Genomic DNA, 20,117 nt, shown 5'->3' with positions numbered 1-20,117 from the left:
CTCAGTTTTTAAAGGGAAAAGTCACAAGGTTACATCATTTAGGGGTGCTAGTACAGGTACAATTCTGATTGGCTCGCTTCTAGGGACTTCTAGAAATTACTTCTAAGGGAGTGGTTGCCCGCCACCATTTCTCATTGGCTGCCCTCAGGTGGAGGCATTTCTGTGATCAGTTACCCTGGAAACCAGGGAGAGGACATTCCATAGTCTGGCAGGCATTACCTCGTGACTATCTTGTGGCTCTGTACTTTTACACTTCCTGGTTTCTGGAATCTGAACTGACTGGTCTCAGTAACTTCTGGCCTGTTCCAGTAACTTATGGCCTGTAGCTAAAAGGAGCAGTCTTAGGCCTTTATTTTTGGGGTGAGAGCATTTTGGTCTTATTTTGGTTCCACACAAATAATTACTAAATATCGACAAACTAAGATCAGAAGCATATAAGGACTAGAAATCCATTATGACCTGTTTGAGTTTATTCAAGAAGAGGTAAAAGGGGAAAAACAAGTGAGGATTTCAGTAACCCTTTGGAAAGATAATGAATTTCAGCACTCACTCATGACTATCTACACCCTATAAAAATGAAACCTAAGTGAAGAATTCAGTTACTATGATAAAAGTTATTATGGCATTCAGGTCATGCTACCCTAAACTATAGCATCTTGACATCTGAGAAATAGCAGAAATAAATTCCAGTTTTACACCCTGCTTCAACTTCCCTCATTAATCAAGTTGTAAAAGACCCTCTTGTGGGACATCCGTGGTTTGAATGTGTCTCCCTTTCCCTCTGCCACAAATTCATGTATTGCAAATGTAACCACCAAGTTCATATGTTGATGGTATTTAGAGGCAAGACCTTTAAGAGGTGATTAGGATGAGATGAGGTGGTGAGGATATGGGCCTTCCCATGATGTTATTAGTGGTTTTATAAGCAGAGGAAAGGAGACATGAGCTTGCATGTCTGCTTGTGGCATGCTGTCCACCATGTTGTAATGCATGAGGAAAGTCCTCACCAGAGGCCAGCTCCCACTCTCTAGAACAATGAGCTTCATAAATCTAATCTTTCTGACTTATCTGGACTCAAGAATTCCATTATTACAGAGGACATGTGTGGGGGTCCCTACAAATACTATGGTCAGCAGAGAAATGAACCATGAGAGTAAGAAGTAAATCAGGTTTGACATGGCTTAGTAAGCCAGGCTGGTTTAAACTTCTGGAGTTTGACCACCAGGCAGTTTACATTAGACATATTTAAGCAAAGTATAATTTTGGAAAAAAGTTCTTTGGTAACAATTATTCCAGTCCCACGTGTACAATAAAGCTTAAGGTGTGACTACATCGAAACTCTTTTGCAAAGTACATGTAACAACTACCATGAAGATAGGTTCTATAGCTTAAGGGAATAGGATCTGGTGTGGCCTCTGACCAAGACAGAATAGAGGTTATCAGGCTATAAAGTGCATGTAACATTTCCTCTAAGGATGTGTTCTGTTGACTTAAGAGCAGTGCTCTAGATAAAGGTCTAGGGAGGAAGTATTTGAGATAAACATAGTAGTCTGGGGGATTCAGGTGTGGCCTGATCCAACAGAATAACAAAAGATCACCAGATTTTTAAACTATGTCCACTTCAGGCCTTTTAGGTGGAAAATTGGTGTAAAACTCTTGTATTGAGGAGTAAAGCTTGTATGTTTAACATTTCTGGTTTCTCTAGTGCTTATCTGTGAGCACAAGGACCTTGTGCCCTTCTACATCTCCCTATTTTTTTTTAAAAGAAAAAATAGTGACTGTAACAGAGGCCATGATTGAATGAATCACCTCTATGGGTAGTTGCAGGGTACTACGGGGTTGTCCTGGCCTAGCTGCCCTGAGAGGAATGTGTTGGAGGTTTTTCAGATTAGAGTCCTTGGCTCCTGGGCACTGTATGGCTTCCGATTCAAGAGAGACTGGCACACTTCCTCAGGCAGCGAAGCATTCAGGCTGCTTTGTGTTTCTCTGTGTGTTCCCTCAGAAGTCAAGGAAGCATGGGAACCTGACAGGACGATTGATCTTAGGCATTAATGTGCCCTATGTAGCTTGCAGATTTCATTGTATCCTGGCAAGTTGACATTATATTGCGTTTTTGATAAAGGTATAAAAAATCTGATTGCTCTCAATGTTGGTTAAGCAGCAGCACTTGTGGCTGGCCACTGCCCACGGCAGCCACATTGACAGAAGAGAGCACTGGATGTCGTGGTGGCAGAAGAATCACGAGAATCACGAGCCATGGTTACCTTTCTAGAGCTTTATTGAGAGAGAGAGAGAGAGAGAGAGAGAGAGAGAGAGAGAGAGAGAGAGAGAGAGAGACTCTGTGGAGGGGGGAGAATATGGAAGGAGAGAGTGCGGAAAGAGAGGGCACAGAGAGGGCATGCCCGATTTTTAGGCTGGGATGTAATTAAGGACATAATCATTACACTCAATAATAAGCTTAAGGTTTGCTGTGGGTCCTCCAACTGACTTGGGTTTATCAGGTGACCTTGGCCTGGTAGGTAAGTGTGGATGCTTACAGGTAGTCTAATTAATATAACCAAGCACAAGAGAATTATAAGAATAAGTAACAAGGGACCAAGGGAAAGGGGAAAGTCATCTTAAATATGACGGCCATTTAAAGGTCATTTGAGAGATTTTTGTCTATCTCTTTATATAAATCATTAATTTGACCATCAATCGTATGAGGAAAATCTGACACATCAAAGCACACATACCAGGAAATTGTTGGCAATCAAAATTATACTTGAGCAACAAATAATCTATAGTAGCTCTATGCTGTAAAACTGTGCTCTTCAATCCATCCATCTCTCTCTCTCTCTTTTTAAAAAGATTTATTATGTATACAGTGTTCTGCCTACATGTATGCCTGTGGGTCAGAAGAGGGTGCCAGATCTCATTATAGATGGCTGTGAGCCACCATGTGGTTGCTGGGAATTGAACTCAGGACCTCTGGAAGAACAACCAGTGTTCTTAACCTCTGAGCCATCTCTCCAGCTCTCTTCCATTTCTTGATTATTTTCTGCTAATATTTTGCTGTAATATTAGTAGTTTTACTAACCATACAGGCCATTTTTGAGAACTTTTTTTGTAATCCTGTAAGCATTCCTGGGACTAGCAATAAAAGAGCCATTGTGGCTGCAACCATTACAGGATCCAGTAGATGTAAAGAATCACCACAATTTTCAGAGAGAGCTCTCTTAACTCTGTCAATTAATTGCACTTATTTACTGAGCAAAATTGGTGTATGTAATATGGTCTATGCTGCACAAACCTTTATAACTTCGGGAAGGGCAATGTAAGTAGCATTTCCACATACAAACAAAGGTCCATCCCAAAGGCAGTTGTTTACCAGAAGAAAGGGTGTGATTGGAGGTGGAACTGCAATGAGTATGGATATAAATACCTTTAAAGTATAAGCAATATGATAGAGAAATGCCATTGAAAGGAATATCAGGGAAAGCCCCATGAATATGGATGTAGGTGGATTTTATTTTTTTTCTCTGTTATTTGTGCCCAGTGAATATGAGTAACTCCTATATCACATAAATTTCTTTTTAAGAGCCCAGGAATAGACAGGACTCCTCTGATACAAAAAGATTGTTCTCATTGACTGCTATGCATCAAATGAAGCCAGAGGTTATTTTCTAGACTATTGGCAATAGGTAGCACTATTTTAGGTACAATAATATCAACTTTAGTAATCAATACATCAGGTATTCACCTTTTAACTTACATACAATTATAATTTGTACTATCAAAGTTTTCTAAAGAGTAGTTAATTATGCTAAAATCTGTATTCTTGCAATTGGACCGATCAGTTAGATTAGTCTAAATAAAATATCCCTCATTAATGTGACTAAATAATTGTGTACCATCTTTTATCCAGACAACTGGTATTAAAGGATAAAAACAATTTTCAGCATGGCAAAACAACATTGTACTTCCTCCTATTACAATTGTGTCTTTTACGCCCCCTGACCAAAAAAAAAAATTGGATTCCCTATTGACAAGCTGATAATTAACATGAAATATAATTAGTAAACATAACAGCATCATTTTTGGTTCAGTAGAATAATGTTCCTGTTTCCCAAAGTCTCAGTTTGGTGAGTTAAAGTTTTGATGTCTTCCCAAGTTATCAGCTTACTCTTCCTATTGGGATATCTCCTTTTGATGGATTGGCTATCTACCTCATTGGCCTGGTGGTCTCTGGGAAACTGTCCTGTCCAGATTCATCAAATCAGGAGCTATCTGGGATTTTATTTTCTGGAAAGACATAAGCATAACCTTGCTTCAGTGTTAGAGGAACAGCAAGCCCTTTCCATTCATTAGTTTCTAGATTTTTTTAGTTTAACATATACTATAGGCTTTGTCTCCTTTAGGGCAAAATGCTTTGGGGCAGCAAAAACAGCATTATCTTTTAAAGTGAAAAAATTAAAAAAATTTATAGTTAGCATAGCTAAATATAGCATACTATGTTTATAAATAGTTTAAAAATGATATAAACCTGTGTGTGTTTACTTGGGTCTGAGCAGCTGTGGGACCACAGGACTGGGGGAGCCAGGTGTAACCAGGAAAACTTTCAGCTACAAATGGCATCCAGTGGCTCAAATTTCCACCTAAAATCTAAGACTACTTAATAAGTAATTCTAAACAAAGCCAAAAACAGGTTCCTGCTTCATGTCTTATGCGGGCGGCTAGACACCACAGCATTCAGGCTTGAGTGCAACATGGCAGATTCAGGCCATGTTATACAATGGCATCTCCAAGTCACACAGCACACTGTGTGACAGATATAGCTTTCACATTAATTAAAAAAAAGAGGTTTCTGGGCTACACACTGCTTTAATGGAGGCATAGACCCACTGCTTCCGAGAGCTGATGGTACACATGGCCCAGAGCTGGAGGTGAATTACCTCTACCATGTTGAAAAGCTAAAATAGGTGGAATCAGGAGCCAAGGCTGCTGCTTCAGTTCCAAGAACACAGTTTAGCAGTTTAAAATCTCTCCTGGTCAGAGAAGGATTATAGATTCACAATAAGGCAGATTCAGATGGAATAAGATGCTAAGTGGTTTACAATGTGTGTAAAAATGTATGTAGGCTTGGAAAAGAGAAGAAAACAAATATAGATAGTTATATAAAGAAATAGGGGCTGGAGAGATGGCTCAGAGGTTAAGAGCACTGCTTGTTCTTCCAGAGGTCCTGAGTTCAATTCCCAGCAACCACATGGTGGCTCACAACCATCTGTAATGACATCTGGCGCCCTCTTCTGGCCTGCAGGCATACATGCAGACAAACACTGTATACATAATAAATAAATAAATCTTTAAAAAAAAAAAGAAATAGTTTTAAAAATAAAGTCTTTAAAGAGACAGTAAAAGTAATATAAAAAATAAGGCACATAAAGATGGAAATCACACAATTTAACTGAGAGTCTCCAGAAAGCAATTTAAAGAGAGGAGCCACATCCTTAGTAGTGATAGGCAAATCAGGATGTACCCAACTGACATGGCCCAAAAATTTAAGTTTTGCTCTTTTAGTTTATTTAGCATGAAAATTAAACATTAATTTAAATATTGATTAGACTAGCAGTAGAAGAGAATTTCATATAATAATCCATATAATGAATGAACAATACCACAGGAAATTTTACCAGCTTAGGTATTTTATGTCCTAGTTGTAATTGTTTCTGTATTAGAAGTCATGCTTGTTTTTATTTTTTCTCTCATGACTATTGATCAATCTATATTGACTGCCGAGGACAATTTTAAGAGCCATGCCATATTGCCTGCCTGAGTTAAGTTTCTGTGGTCCAGTATTGGGCCACTAACCAGAAACTTTTGACATGCCTGGACAAGTCTTGAGTTATTAGAAAATAACTTAACATTTCCTTATCTTTCTGCTACACTGACCATTAGTAACAATGTTTTGTGGTTGGGTTGCTTGGCAACTCAACAGTCCCCTGATCTTTTCCCAAAGAATGTTTCCTGGTCTGCTTACTCTAAAATCCACCTGAGAAAAATAAAATTTTGCAGCTTGATCAGAATACTGCCCTGCTGTCAATTCTTTGTGTCTCTTGTCCCTTTCATTCACCATTCCTCCTTCTAGGGTCTCTGCTGAAGATCCCGCTGGCCGGGACAATTGACTAATTTCTAGTGTGAAGAAAAACAAACAAACAAAAAAAAACAAACCCTAAGTTCTGGGGTAGCTGAGACCTAGCTCAAGCGGCTTCCAGCAGAGCCCCGTTTGCCGTTCATTGGAACTTAGGTAGGTGTTGCATCAGACACTGCTCCCAGCTCTGCCAGACCCCAGTGGCAAGGGCTACCAGGCAGAGAGCTTGGAGTTCCAGTCAGGTCTCTTGGGAGGGTAAACCTTTAACTCAAGTGAGTTCAGTTGGCCCTCCCTGCCAAGACCTGCCAAGATGTGTCCAGCAGAAAATTTTTTCTCTCTCTCCTTTTATTGTAGTTTTAAGCTGTAAATAAAAAGCTTGAGAGTACATTTTCAAGACAGCTTAAATCTGTGTTTTCCCAGATAGAAATCATTATTAGTCCTAAATAAATGTAATTTTAATTAATTAATTAGTTAATTAATTAATCAATTATTTCCAGAGTTGAGGACAGAACCCAGGGCCTTGTGCTTGATAGGCAAACGCTCTACCACTTAGCTAAATCCCCAACCCCTAAATGTAATTTTAAAAAGTTCTTGACTAGATCAGTTTTCTTCTGTTTAAACTCTTGAATTAGACACTAAAATAAGATACAGACAATATTCCCCAGCCTGTTGGTACTCACTTTGGACTTGATGCTCAGTACTTGTAGAGGGCATGAGGCCCTTGTGCTCACAGATAAGCACTAGGAAACCAGGACTGTTAGCATACAGGGCTGTTTCTTTGAAGAAAGAGGTGTATGATCTGTTTTCAACCCAGAAGGCTGGGAATGGATGTGGTTAATTAATATCCTGGTGACCTGTGCTGTCTATAGGGCCAGGCCACATCTGACTTCCCCAGACTCTTATGTCAGTCACTCCCCTAGACCTTTATCTTGAGCATCATTTCTCACTTGATAGAACTCATCCTTATGGGATGTCACATGTACTTTACAAACGGAGCAGAGGTGGTTGATAGCTTGGTGACCACTGCCTTATTTGTATGACCAAAACCACACCAGATCCTCCCCTAGGCCCTTAAGATAACACCTATAGTCAATCTATAGAACCAGGGTCCTGTGTCCTTTGCAAAGAGTTTTGATGTACTCCTGCCTTAAGCTTTATCATACATACAGGACTGAGTTAATTGTCACCAGGGAATTATTTTCCAAAATTGTACTGTACTTGAATACGCTTAAAATAAACTTGCTTGGGGTCAGACTCTGAAGTTTGAACCGACACCAGCTAACTAAGCTGTGTTGAACTGGATTTCCTTCTTGCCTCACAAAGACTGTTACGGATTGTCGCACTGCTGACTCTGGTGTTTGCAGAGACCACACACGCACTGGACTGGACACACTGCATCTTTCTCTTTTCTTGGACATTCCTGGGCTGTAAGGGTCAGTTTTCCTAGTTTCAACCTCCCAGTCTTATTTTAGTTGCTGTCTGAAAGCTTTTTTTTTTTAAATTATTAAAATACTTTAAGAGATTTTCTATTCATTTTACATATCAACCACGGATTCCCCTGTCCTCCCTCCTCCCACCCCCAGCTTCTCCCCCCCCCCCCCAACACCCCCCCCATTCCCACCTCCTCCAAGGCAAGGTCTCCCCTAGGGAGTCAGCAGAGCCTGGTACATTCAGTTGAGGCAGGTCCAGGTCCCTCCTCCCTGCACCAAGGCTGAGAAGTGTCTCAGCATAGGCACTAGGTTCCAAAAAGCTGGCTCATGCACTAAGGACAGGTCCCGATCCCATGGCCTGGGGGGGGGGGGGAGGGCTAAACAGTTTAAGCTAAACAACTGTCTCACTTATCCAGAGGGCCTGATCCAGTTCCATGGGGGCTCCTTAGCTATTGGTTCACAGTTCATGTGTTTCCACTAGTTTGGCTAGTTGTCTCTGTACTTTTCCAATCATGGTCTTGATATCTCTTGCTCATATAATCCCTCCTCTCTCTCATGGATTGGACTCCTGGAGCTCTACCTGGGGCTTGGCCATGGATCTCTGCATCTGCTTCCACCAGTCACTGGATGAGGGTTCTATCATGGTGGTCTGAAAGCTTTATCTTAATGTTTTGTGTGTGTGTGTGTGCATATGTGTGTGTGTGGGTGCATGAGTAAATGAAGGTTAGAGGTCAATGTCAGTGTCTTTCTATATAGATAGCTCTTGATATTATTTTTCTTATTCTTTAAAAAATTCTTTTGGTAGACTTATTTATTTTATTTTATGCAGATGAGTGTTTTGTCTGCATGTATGTATGTGTACCACATGAGTGTCTGGTGCCTTTAGAGTTCAGAAGAGGGAGTCAGTTCTCCTGGAACTTGAGTTATAGATGACTATAGACCATGTGGATGCTGGGGCCAGAACCCAGATTTTCTGCAAGAACAGCAAGTCCTATTTGATCTCTGTCTTTTCAGCACTCTTCTAAGCTAAGGAGGTCTAGGGCACGCTGGAGAGCATACTTTACCTGTACTGAAGCTGAGCCTCTATGGAAGAATTCCTTGATGTGCATGTCATAAGCCCAGTAGACTTTGCTAAAAAATTGAATTTAGGGGTTGGAGAGATAGCTCAACTGTAGAAGCCCACAAAGGTTTCCTAGTGATATCTGAGCTTGCTTTACAAAGCAGGGCTGCATTAGGGGATGGCTTGACCACCTGCATGGTCACCAGGTGATTGGAATGGTCTGCCCTTGGCTGTGCTTGGGAGGAGGTCTTTTGCTCCACCCCTTGACATTCCTTTAAGAGCTCTTTAGTAGAGACAGAAGGGGCTGGTGGGTTTGGACCCAGGCCCTTCTGAGGCTATCCTGTGTTTTCTGTCTCCCTCTCCTCTATATTTCTATCTACATATTCCTGGTTTCTCCCTGCTCGAGAGAACCCTGGGTGAATAAGACAAGACGGAGCTGTCTTTCTCACGGCACCACCAGAGGAACTTGTATTGAATATGCAAATTTGAAAAGACACAAACCCCAAGTGGTTCGGTGACTGCTAAGAAACCTTGGCATATTATTAGGATAATAAACTTCAAGTTCGGCTGATGGCCCGACCTCCGCACTTTAGACAGTGACTAGCACGATAAACATTAACTTTAAAAAAAATCAGTTCTTCCTGAGCAAGTTTTAAGTCTATCTAGAGTCCAAATTCTACATTTACAGGATGGCTGGGCCTCGAAGCCCCTGTCACTCCGTGCGAGGGGCGGGGCAGGCCAAAGCCACCGAAGGAGAGGGGGTGGGATCACTAGGGCAGACTGTCGCACACGTGTGACGCAACCACCGCGCGCCCATGCAGTCGCCAAGGAGCGCGGAGCAGGGACAGCATGGCGGCCCCCGCCCAGCAGTCCTCTCAGCCGGTCGGCGGAAAGCGCAAAGGCAAGGCCCAGTTCTTCCCGGCCAAGCGGGCCCGGCGCTGTGACGCAGGCGGGCCGCGGCAGCTGGAGCCCGGCCTGCAGGGCATCCTCATCACCTGCAACATGAACGAGCGCAAGTGCGTGGAGGAGGCCTACAGCCTGCTTAACGAGTATGGCGACGACATGTACGGGCCCGAAAAGGTACCGGCCTCGGGGAGAGCGAGCCGCCTGCAGGCTTCTTCCGGGGAGCGGAGGCGGCAGTTGCTTCGAGGCGCCTGTACGGTGCTTGCATGACCTCGCCTACCTTCCTGCCCCCCGGTGTGGCCGCTATTGAGGTCACCTGCCTGGTGGGTGTGTACTTATGATGGGCTGGCTCTTTGGGCTTTTCTTGACATCACTAATGACGGTGGCTCCCACGTATTGATTGCCTCCCTTGGACCAGGTAGTGTGCTGAAGAAACTTTCAGAAGCGTACTTCTTGCGACCATGTTACGTTGGTACAAGCTAAAATCTCTCTGAGGTAGTGGAAGTTTGAGAGGGATGCTCTTTTCTAAGTGCACTTGAAAATACATATGAGAAAATAAAAGCTTGTGAACCCCAAATCTCATTCTGTGGCAGTTTGGAAGCCGTGATGTTATTCGCTTAGACTCCGAGCACACCTGCACACCCCGAAGTGTGGAGAAAGATAGTGCAGCGGGCCCCATTATTTGAGAGGAGGGGACAGAATATGAATCTGTAGAGGCTCCTTCAATGTGCACCGTTATTTTTATAACCTGATTGAAACGAAAACCCCTTGGTAGGACAGAGAACTGGACAACAAACACAGGTCCTGTCTATGTTGCCCTGTGTGAGTGCCTTTTTGTTGTTGTTGTTGTGTTCCTTTTGTTTTTGATGGAAGACTGCTGGATGCTGCAGGCTGGCCTCAGCTTCCCACATGTAGGGATTACACTGTGCCTGGCTGAAGCAAGTTCTTGACCTCCTTCTGTGCCCTGTTTCTTAGCAGAGTAGGAGTAATGGTTTTAGTTCTCGTGTGCATTTGGCTCTAATCTTACCAAAGAGAGAGTATCCTGCCAGCCACAGTGGTATGTAATGATGGTGTTAAAGTCCACATGCTTTATCTGATGAACACATTGCCTGCCTGGCTCTATCAAGATATTTCTGAAACCATTTTCAGACGACACATGCCACACTCAAGGAATTCATTTTGTAATCTGCATTTTGGAAGTGGTGTGATTTTAATTTCCCAATAAAAACATTGATAGTCACCACTGAGACCTCTGCCATTGGGGGTTTCACATAAATAGTTAATTACAGGGTTGGAACATGAGCTGTTGTGTCGTTTTTTTTTTTGCTTATTTGTTTTATGTAAACAGTTTATAGACAAGGACCAGCAGCCCTCTGGAAGTGAGGGAGAAGATGATGATGTGGAGGCTGCCTTGAAGAAAGAAGTTGGTGACATTAAGGCTTCTACAGAGATGAGGCTGAGAAGATTCCAGTCAATGGAGAGCGGAGCAAATAATGTAGTCTTCATCAGGACCCTTGGGATAGGTATGTCTAAATAACACCCCTGAGATTACTGATCCCACAGTATCTGGGCATCTGTGTCTTAGCAGATACTGCTTCATGGTATGGCTGTCAGTCACTCCATGGTAACATCCCCCCTATCCCATCAGCTGTAGATCAGTGCCCAGATGTTTCTGAAACCATTTTCAGATGACATATACCACACTCGGGGAGTTTGTTTCTTACTCCACATTTTGGAAGTGTGTTATTTTAGTCTCCTAATAATGTGGAGAGGTGGAAGGTGGTGAGGATAGCATTGGCTTAAGAGTGGGGACCTAGCTGTATACGTCCTTCCTTGGTATGTAGCGTAAGGTAGAATGAAAGTTTGCATTCTGTCTCCAAAGAGCTACCTAGTATAGGCTTAGTTTCCACTTAGGAATGGAGGGCTTGATCCAATTAGTTAAAGACCTGGAAATAGAGTTCCTTTGACTTTCAAATCTGATCACTAATTCAAAAACATTAACACTGATGTCAGGCAGATGTGTGTATAGTTGAGAAGTAGCCGTGATTCACTGTGTCATGGTGCTGTGCTACATGGTGCTGGGATTCTTTCCCAGCTGAGAGCTGGACTTCTGCACGAAGTAACTAGTAGATTGAGTAAATCTTCAAGTGATGTACAGATTTTGTGTTTGTAAAAGTGTGCTGTATGATTCTTGTTTCTCTAATTTGTATTACAAGAAAACAACAATGAAGTTTTGTGACTTATTTAAGTTAGGACATCCCCAAAGCATTGGTTCTGGAGACTATCAACGTTTATATTATAGCAAAAGCAGTAGAGATGATGAAAAGTTAAAATGCTAGCTGTGTGATAGACGCCAGAGAAATACTAGTTGTTACAAAACTTTGTTTTTTCCCGTGTCACTTCATCTTTTCTTTTTCTCTTAGAACCTGAGAAATTAGTGCATCACATTCTCCAGGATATGTACAAAACCAAGAAAAAGAAGACACGTGTTATTCTGCGAATGTTGCCCATCTCAGGCACCTGCAAAGCTTTCTTAGAAGATATGAAAAAATATGCAGAAACATTTCTGGAGCCCTGGTTTAAAGCCCCAAACAAAGGGACATTTCAGATTGTCTACAAATCTCGAAATAACAGCCATATGACTAGAGAAGAAGTTATTAAAGAGTTGGCAGGTGGGTTCTCCTAGTGACTTTATAGCTATGAGGCAGAGTCTCTGGTAGAAAGCCTTTGCAACTCAAAATCAGACAGCTGGGAAAGTAAAGTTGTCTGCCCTTACCCATGAGTGATTGGTCATTAGGGCCCCTAGGAATACCAAAACCTGTGAGTGTTCAGGTAAATCTTACATAAACTGGCTGTTTCGGTGTAGTATTTGCATATAACCTGCACATATTTTCTTGTATATTTTATATCGTTTTTGGATTACTTAGAATACTAAGTCTGATGGGACTTCTATGAAAATCGTTAAATTGTCTTGTTTAGGGATAATGACAACTAAAAACAGTCTGTTCATGTTAAGTACAGATGTTGTTTGCTTCCCTAAGTATTTTGATTCATACTTAATTATGTTTGTGCACACGAGTGCAGTGCCCACAGAGGCCAGAAGAGGCTGTCATAGCCTGTTGAGCTAGAGTTAACAGGTGATTGTCTAGCCTTCCAGCGGGCTGGAGTTAACAGGTGGTTGTCTGTCTGTCTAGCCTTCCAGCGGGCTGGAGTTAACAGGTGGTTGTCTGTCTGTCTAGCCTTCCAGCGGGCTGGAGTTAACAGGTGGTTGTCTGTCTGTCTAGCCTTCCAGCGGGCTGGAGTTAACAGGTGGTTGTCTGTCTAGCCTTCCAGCGGGCTGGAGTTAACAGGTGGTTGTCTAGCCTTCCAGCGGGCTGGAGTTAACAGGTGGTTGTCTGTCTAGCCTTCCAGCAGGCTGGAGTTAACAGGTGGTTGTCTGTCTAGCCTTCCAGCGGCTGGAGTTAACAGGTGGTTGTCTGTCTGGCCTTCCAGCGGTTGTGCCAGGACAGATGGGTCTTGTGCAGGAGCAGTGCATGTGCATAGCTGCTGAGTCATCGCCACCCCACCACTGCTCCTATCCAGTGTCCCAAAGCTGCATTTGTATTTAGTTATTAAAAGCATTGATGGATCCGTGCACTCCTGCCCTTGATCCCACAGTTGAGAGGCAGAGGCAGGTGGAGCTCTATGAGTTCAAGGCCACCCTGGTCTACACAGTGAGTTCCAGGCCAGCAAGGGCTACCTAGAGACCCCATCTGGAAAATAAATAAAACAAAAGTATTAATGGAATTTGATTGATGGCCACATAGAACAACAAATTCTTATAAACCCTGTTTTAACAAATCCCAGATAGTAAGGGATGAAAGCCTGTTTGACTCCATCAGGTATCATATCCTTCCTTCTTAGCCCATTTTCCTATTTTTGTTACAGGAATAGTGGGCAGCCTCAATTCAGAAAATAAAGTGGATCTCACTAATCCAGAATACACGGTGGTAGTCGAAATCATCAAAGCTGTGTGTTGCCTGAGTGTTGTGAAAGATTATGTGCTATTCAGAAAATACAACCTCCAAGAGGTAGTGAAGAGTGCAAAAGACTCACAGCCTCACCCAAAGCTGGGAAATGGCAAAGAAGCAAAATTGGAACCCGATGGCAAGTTGAATCAAAGTGATCCTGCAGAAGGGAAAAATAACCAGCAGGTGGCACCAGAGAGCAGCGAGGAGCTGGGGCAGAGAAATCCAAGGTCTGAAACCCCAGCAGGGAGTGAGGAAGAAGTTAAACCTGAACTTGAAAGTCAAGTCTCAGAAGGACCCACGTCAAATGAAAATGAGATCTCATAGGTCATTCTCTGGGGAAGTGGGTCTCAGATGGGGGTCTGCAACAAGCTATTGGGGTTCCTTGTAAAATTGTGATAATATATTTTGGCTCTTGTGTGCTGCTTAATGCTGATCTCACAATTGCTGTTGACAGTTTTGTTAGAGTCCTTCCAGGCCTTCATGTCAGTGTGTACAGACCCATGCACTGTTGTCTAGGGGAGGGCGGTAGGAGGATGGCATTGGCCTCTGCCTCCTGGTAACTTCTTTGGTTTCCCTTTAAGCACTGCCACCTGATGTGGAACTGAACAGCATCTTAGTGGGAAATCAGCAGGACATTCTCATTCTGAGGGAGTTATGTGCCGCACACGGCTCAGCTGTCCCTGCCACTTCACTGTACACAGAGAAGTGGCACCGGATTATATGGGAATCACTTTGTGGTGGCTTCGTACATTTTGTGTTTTTCTTGTTATGTTTGTTTTAATGTTCAGAGCAAATCTGATGGCCCATCGCTGCAGTTTCTTACAGAAGATGTGAGGTAGAAGAGGACTGGTGTAGGTGCAGACCCATGGGTGTTTCTTGTAAGTTAGGGATGAGGACTCACTCTGCTGAGTCCCTTCGTATACTAGTACATAAATGACCACGGACATCTCCTGCCCCAGGGTTTCACTGGACTGCTGTCCAAGCTGTCCTTTCCGTTTGTTGTGCTTTCAGGAATTCCCCACAGTTAGAGATGGTAAAGGGTGGAAGCGACCTGTGAGCATTGCAAAACTGTCCAGGTGGGGACTGCGAAGTGGTTGTAGCGTTAGGTTGGGGAAAAGGTTTGTGCTTAACTCTTAAAACAAGTTAGAAAGTAGTATAAATACTATGGTTCCTGGCACAAGTGGCTAAAGAGCCAGTGACGTGAGAATATATTTCTTCTCAGATAGCTAGAGCCTTGCCAAGAGGATATGGGAGAAGCAGAGAACAGGCAGCACCTCGATAATGCAGACGGGGCTGGAGCATCCTCAGGGGTTTTGACACGTTAACTCAGGTCTGAGATTGAAACCATCTTGAAAGGATATGCCGTAGTATCACTTAGGGGAAAAGGGAAGAGAAAATCCTGGTGCCTTCTTGAGGCTTGCTCCTAAATAACGAGGCTTTTCTTAATAGTGTAGGACGAAGGGCCTGGGGATAAATTACCATTTGCTCAGACACAAAGTTCTGGAGCTTGGCAAAGTTGCTGCCCTTCAGATTTTGATTTGTATTATGGTTTTGATTGTCTTTTTATTTATGTGTGTTTAGTGAAACCCGAGTCTGACTGGGTGTTTGCAGGTTGTACAGTGCTGTGTGCTCCTGGAATTGAAGCTCACTTACTCATCTGGCTTTGCTTTCAGATCTGACGCCTTTATTTTCACTGACATTTCAGTGTGTTAGTTTACAGACGATCCCAGGGTGGGAATTGAGTGGGTTTTTGTTTGTTTGGTTTTTGTTGTTTTAAGCTAAGGCAGTTAAAACAGAAAATAAAGAAGCAGAAACCAAACCCCAGTGCTGTGGGCCAGTGTGCCTGCTCTACTCTACAGACAAAGGAGGTAAGCCTGGTACTGTAAGATACGTTTCTCCAAAGCTGAACACAGTTTTCAAAATTTTTTACTTGCATTTTGTTCTTGGTACAGCTGAATGTTCAGGTTGTTTTCAAAGTTCTGATATTTTAAAAAATAAAAATGAATTTGTTCAATAAAGTTTGATATCCTGTACTTTTTTTCTGCCTTATGTTAAATGGCTTCCTATGTGTATAGTATGTTTATCATAATAATGATACCTGTATGATTATCAAAAATCCAGGTTGATAGTCCTAAAATGTATTCATGAATAATTAATTCTAAAAAGAACAAGTTTAAAATATTTTGCAAGATTTACTTCAAAGCAAACCCCAGTCCCATACTGAATTTCATTAAACGCACAAACTGGCCTTTGAGTCATTTATACTCCTGGTTTGGGCAGTATTTTAATCTTGAGCCCATGATCTCATGAAGACTGGTTATACAGACGTCTTAAACATTTCTCTTAGGACAATCCATCTTTATTTTGAATTACTCAGGACAAGAAGAACAAAGCACAGATTCATGGCATGCAGTCATTTGATCTGGCCATTCTCTGTATTGGCTTGAGCATCAGAAGAGCATCTCAAACATGTTTAGGTTTTGCTTTTTTTGTTTTTTTTATTGTTTAGGTACAAAACAAAACCTATTTGCAAATGGGGAAAAAACAAATCGTAAAGCGTTTTAAGAATGTATAGTCACTGAGTTTTGAGGAAACAAGTACTAAAACAATTGCATCATTACGTAGTCCCGCCTCATTCTCATCTAGCTATGCTCGGCCCCACTCCTGGTCTCTTAACACGTTGCGTTTGATTTTCCCAGTGATTGTCTTCGGGAGTTCTTGAACAAATTCCACCTAATTGATAGAGAACACATCATGAGGCTTGGTTCCATTTGTCTCATCCCGGCTGTCAGTGCAGCAGGAGAAACTGGCTAAGGGTTACGTTTGGAGGCTTGGTGTGTCCTGCCAAAAGGAAATAATCTCTTCATCCTTTCTTTAGCTTTCTCTGTCTGGACCTGAGACTACTGCCTTCTACCTCTGGTTCGGAGAAGAGGCCTTTTTCTTAAAACACGGTTTTTAAGAGCTGGGACCTAAAGAATCTGAGGAATTTAGGGGTGATTAATAGAGTATTCAGAGTTTTCACCTTACACCCTGCCCGTAAACTTCTGTCTTTGATTTCTTCTCTTAAGATAATACTGTTACCTTTAGATGCCTTCACATCTCTTGTCTGAAAGTCAAAGAATTACCAATTTAGTTTTTTTTAATGGAGAAAGTGTGAGTGAGGATGGTTGGATCAGATCACACAAACTACGTATTGGCCCAAATGATGCCAATGGAGATGAGGTGGTCTTGTTTGTACTCATCCAGCAGCAGCTGGTACTACTCCAGTGCTGGAAGGTACTGCAGCAGCCATCTTTGTCTTTACATGTGCTGCTTCTTTGTCCTTTGAAGAGAGGTTCAGGAAGAGCTCTCTCTCTCTCTCTCTCTCTCTCTCTCTCTCTCTCTCTCTCTCTCTCTCTCTCTCTCTCTCTCTCTCTGTATGTGTGTATGTGCGCGTGCACGCGACCGCACACGTGCCACCTTTTATGGAGGCCGTGTCTCTTAATCAACCCCAGAGTTCTCAGATATGGCTAGTCTTGCTAGCCAGCTTGCTCTGGTGCTCTCCTCCCTTCACCTTAGTCAGGTTGCTCTGGTGTTCTAGTTCTGCCTTCTAAGGCTATAACTATAGGCAGGTGGGCCAGCATACCCACCCCACATTTGCACGGGTTCTGGGGGTCCTCACACAGCAATGAGTCATACCCCTAGCCCCTGCAGTGTTGATTTTAAAACGTTCTTTTTTTTCTTCTTTTTTAAAAAGATCATTTGTAGTATCCTAAATATAAAACACTTTAAAACAAAAAACTGTCATAGTAAACAAACTCAAAAGGTATCTTGTAGGATACATAGCAAGTGTAAAGCCGAAACCAGACACAGTCAAAGGTAACTTGCACCTGCCTTTCTTGGGTACTTGTAAGGTGCTGTTGAGTTTTTCACATGATCCTGAAGTTCGGCAGTCAACTTCTCACGGTTGGAGGACTTGAAGGGTGCCGCTAACACCACGAACGCTTTCACCACCTGTGGCAGGAAAGGCATCGGCTTGTAAGACACATCCAATGGTTTGGAACCATTGCTGAACACAGGCAGGACTGTTCCTAACAGTGCAAACCCCAGAGATGCTGAATGGACTTGGGTGCAGATTGTAAAGATTATAAAGTGCATCTGGAGAGCTCTTTCCAGAGGCGTGGACTACGAATGTGGGGAGTGCTGAGTTCTGTTTATATCACAGGAGCTTAACATTTCTGCTCACTTGATTGTATCGGGCAGTCCTTGATTTTGAGGTGGGCATTTATGCTATGATACTTCTACAGTTAGAAGCATGTGAGCAGGACAAATGGAGATTCTAAAGAATATGATATGAAGGAGATCTGACAGAGATTCTGGAATTCAGTTGAGATCAGTTACGTTGAAAAGATGAAGATGTGGTGGCAGGAGAAAATATTTTGGAGATTGGAATAGATCCAGAGTGGAGGGGCAAGAAGATGCCATTCAGAATACCCCTGTGGTAGGTCATGATATGTGAGGGGAGGCATAGAAGAAGGTGTAGGAGGGTACTGATAGCCACACCGACTCAACATTTTTCTATTTGCTAAGTCTTCAGAAAACTTCCAGGAGGAAAGGGAGATGTGATTCCTAAACAGACAAATGGGAATTTAGGGGGGACCCTGGGTACAATTTCTGTTCTGAATTCAATAAGAAATGTATTTTGAGCTGTAATAGTTGCATAGGAGATGAGTCTGATGCTTTTGCTTACACAGCATCTGTTCCCCATGGAACAGCAGTCTCTGAGTTGTCTAAGCAACAGTCCCCTCACTTCATTCTGGTAGAACTACCAGTACTTACCTTCCTTGATAGCCTTTGACCGGCATATCATCCAGGTCGAGCCAGTTGGCTGCATCAATTGCTGAACCACACTGGCTAGAGATGTGGTGGAGTTTACTTGAAACAGTTGCAAAAAGAACTCACTCCTTCCTGGTAGGGTGGGTACTTATCTGTGTCTGGAGCTGATTGCTATGTGATGGGAAGAACTGTAGTGAAGGATCTTAGGCAGACAGGAGACTGAGCCTCCATAACATCACAGGAATGCTTGGATGAAGCTCAAACCCCTGACTTGAGGGGTGTTTCTGTCATGGGCCACTCAAAGGACCCCAGACCTCTTTGAGATAGAAAACTCCTTTGTAAAGTAGATTACCTGCATAATGTACCCTCTGATGAGAACTAAAGGAGTGTCCCTGAGTGGGCCTTTGCCATAGACACATGGACAGAACTTAACAATGAAATTGATGCTTTGGTTCTGACGTCCACTCTACCTCTCCTCGGATGGGATCTGGGCTGCTGACAACAGCTGACTCGACTACTGCTGGGTGCTCTATCAGTGCACTCTCCACTTCAAATGGCCCAATCCGGTACCTGCAGAGGAGAGGAAGCCTTTGATCACCACATTCTTCAAGTAGGAGATCTCCCACCCTGCCATGTCATCACTTTCCAAGAAAGCAAATGTACAAACCCAGAGGATATAATGACATCATCTGCTCTGCCGACAAACCAGAAATATCCATCATTGTCCATTACTCCTCTGTCACCAGTGACATAAAAATTTCCTCTTATTGTGGCATCAGTCTTTTCTGGGTTGTCCTACCAATCAAAGATGACATTTGGGGGTTAGTCTGGCCAGAACAGACGGGGTGTGACATCCACTGAGGGATGTTCACATCATATTTATAAAAGCAATCAGGGTTTTTATAAAGGGCACTAGAACACAAAGGATCTAAGATATAAGAGCTAAACCTCTCCTGTGAACGCCAGGGCTTTCGTGCAACTTCTCCCTCAGCCAGTCCGCCTTTCCTCTCCGAGGACAGCCACTGTGACTGGCTTCTTACATGGAGAATTTGTCTTAATGTTACTCTCAAGAAATGGATGTCATTCTCCCTATTTTACAGCTAATGAAACAGACCTGTAATTAACACTTGCCCAAGACATAGCAAAGTATGGTGGGTATGAAATTTGGGCCCATTTCTGTATTCAGACATGGCTAGCATGTTCTTCATGCTCATACCACATATTCAGAGAAGAAGCAGAAGGGCCGAGTAGAATCCAGTCTGAGGGCAATTTCCCCTTCTTTGCCAGATGGTAGGACATTTCCATTTTCATCTATAATCTAGAATAAAATAAATAATTTGAGTCTTTACCCCCCTTTTTTTTCTTTTCAAAAAATGAAAGCAGATCATGAACAGTAGTTCAAAGAGGAGAAAACCAAAGCATTTTTTCTTCTTTCTTGAACCAGTTGTCTTCTCAACTCACCTGGACATCGTAGGGCACTACTCCTTTTCCCATGGAGCCTGGTTTAATTTCTTGTCCTTTGCGATTGGCACAGATTATTCCCTGTGAAGAGGACATGCTTTATATAGGTTTAAAAATTCTGACAACAAAACAAGATTCAGGTTGGGAGGCTGGGGAGATGGCCAAGTTAATAAAGCACTTGCCATCAAATGCGAGGACCTGAGTTTTGATCCCCAGAACTCACATAAAAAGCCATGTGTAGTGGTTGTGAGCTTGTAAGCCCAGTGCTGGGGAGGTAGAGACAGGCAGATCCCTGGAGATCACTGGCC

The 20,117-nt window shown here is 42.8% G+C and overlaps 2 protein-coding genes across 3 annotated transcripts in view; one reads left to right on the top strand and one right to left on the bottom strand.

Annotated features, from left to right (window-relative positions):
- Positions 1 to 8,349: 8,349 nt before the first annotated feature.
- On the top strand, positions 8,350 to 15,551 carry Thumpd1 (THUMP domain 1 NAT10 acetyltransferase adaptor). Its single transcript, XM_006985707.4, has 4 exons — positions 8,350 to 9,700; positions 10,872 to 11,046; positions 11,947 to 12,195; positions 13,451 to 15,551. Exons 1-4 carry the CDS (start codon positions 9,470 to 9,472, stop codon positions 13,855 to 13,857), a joined length of 1,062 nt encoding a protein of 353 aa, XP_006985769.1. The 5' UTR covers positions 8,350 to 9,469; the 3' UTR covers positions 13,858 to 15,551.
- The window catches only part of Acsm4 (acyl-CoA synthetase medium chain family member 4), a 26,397-nt gene continuing 21,821 nt past the window's right edge, over positions 15,542 to 20,117 (bottom strand). For both annotated transcript variants that reach the window (XM_006985706.4, XM_042282605.2), the window contains exons 9-14: positions 19,810 to 19,890; positions 19,565 to 19,666; positions 19,016 to 19,143; positions 18,819 to 18,918; positions 17,407 to 17,526; positions 15,542 to 16,266 (exon numbers count right to left, since the gene is read on the bottom strand). In XM_006985706.4, coding sequence (XP_006985768.1) covers positions 16,180 to 16,266; positions 17,407 to 17,526; positions 18,819 to 18,918; positions 19,016 to 19,143; positions 19,565 to 19,666; positions 19,810 to 19,890 — 618 coding nt within the window. In that variant the 3' untranslated portion in view covers positions 15,542 to 16,179. The remainder of the gene's footprint in view (positions 16,267 to 17,406; positions 17,527 to 18,818; positions 18,919 to 19,015; positions 19,144 to 19,564; positions 19,667 to 19,809; positions 19,891 to 20,117) is intronic.

The sequence above is a fragment of the Peromyscus maniculatus genome, chromosome 1 (assembly GCF_049852395.1).
Source record: "Peromyscus maniculatus bairdii isolate BWxNUB_F1_BW_parent chromosome 1, HU_Pman_BW_mat_3.1, whole genome shotgun sequence".
NCBI classification, from domain to species: Eukaryota; Metazoa; Chordata; class Mammalia; order Rodentia; family Cricetidae; genus Peromyscus; species Peromyscus maniculatus.
The sequence above is the reverse complement of the archived record's forward strand: the minus strand, read 5'-3'. Positions and strand labels throughout refer to the sequence as shown.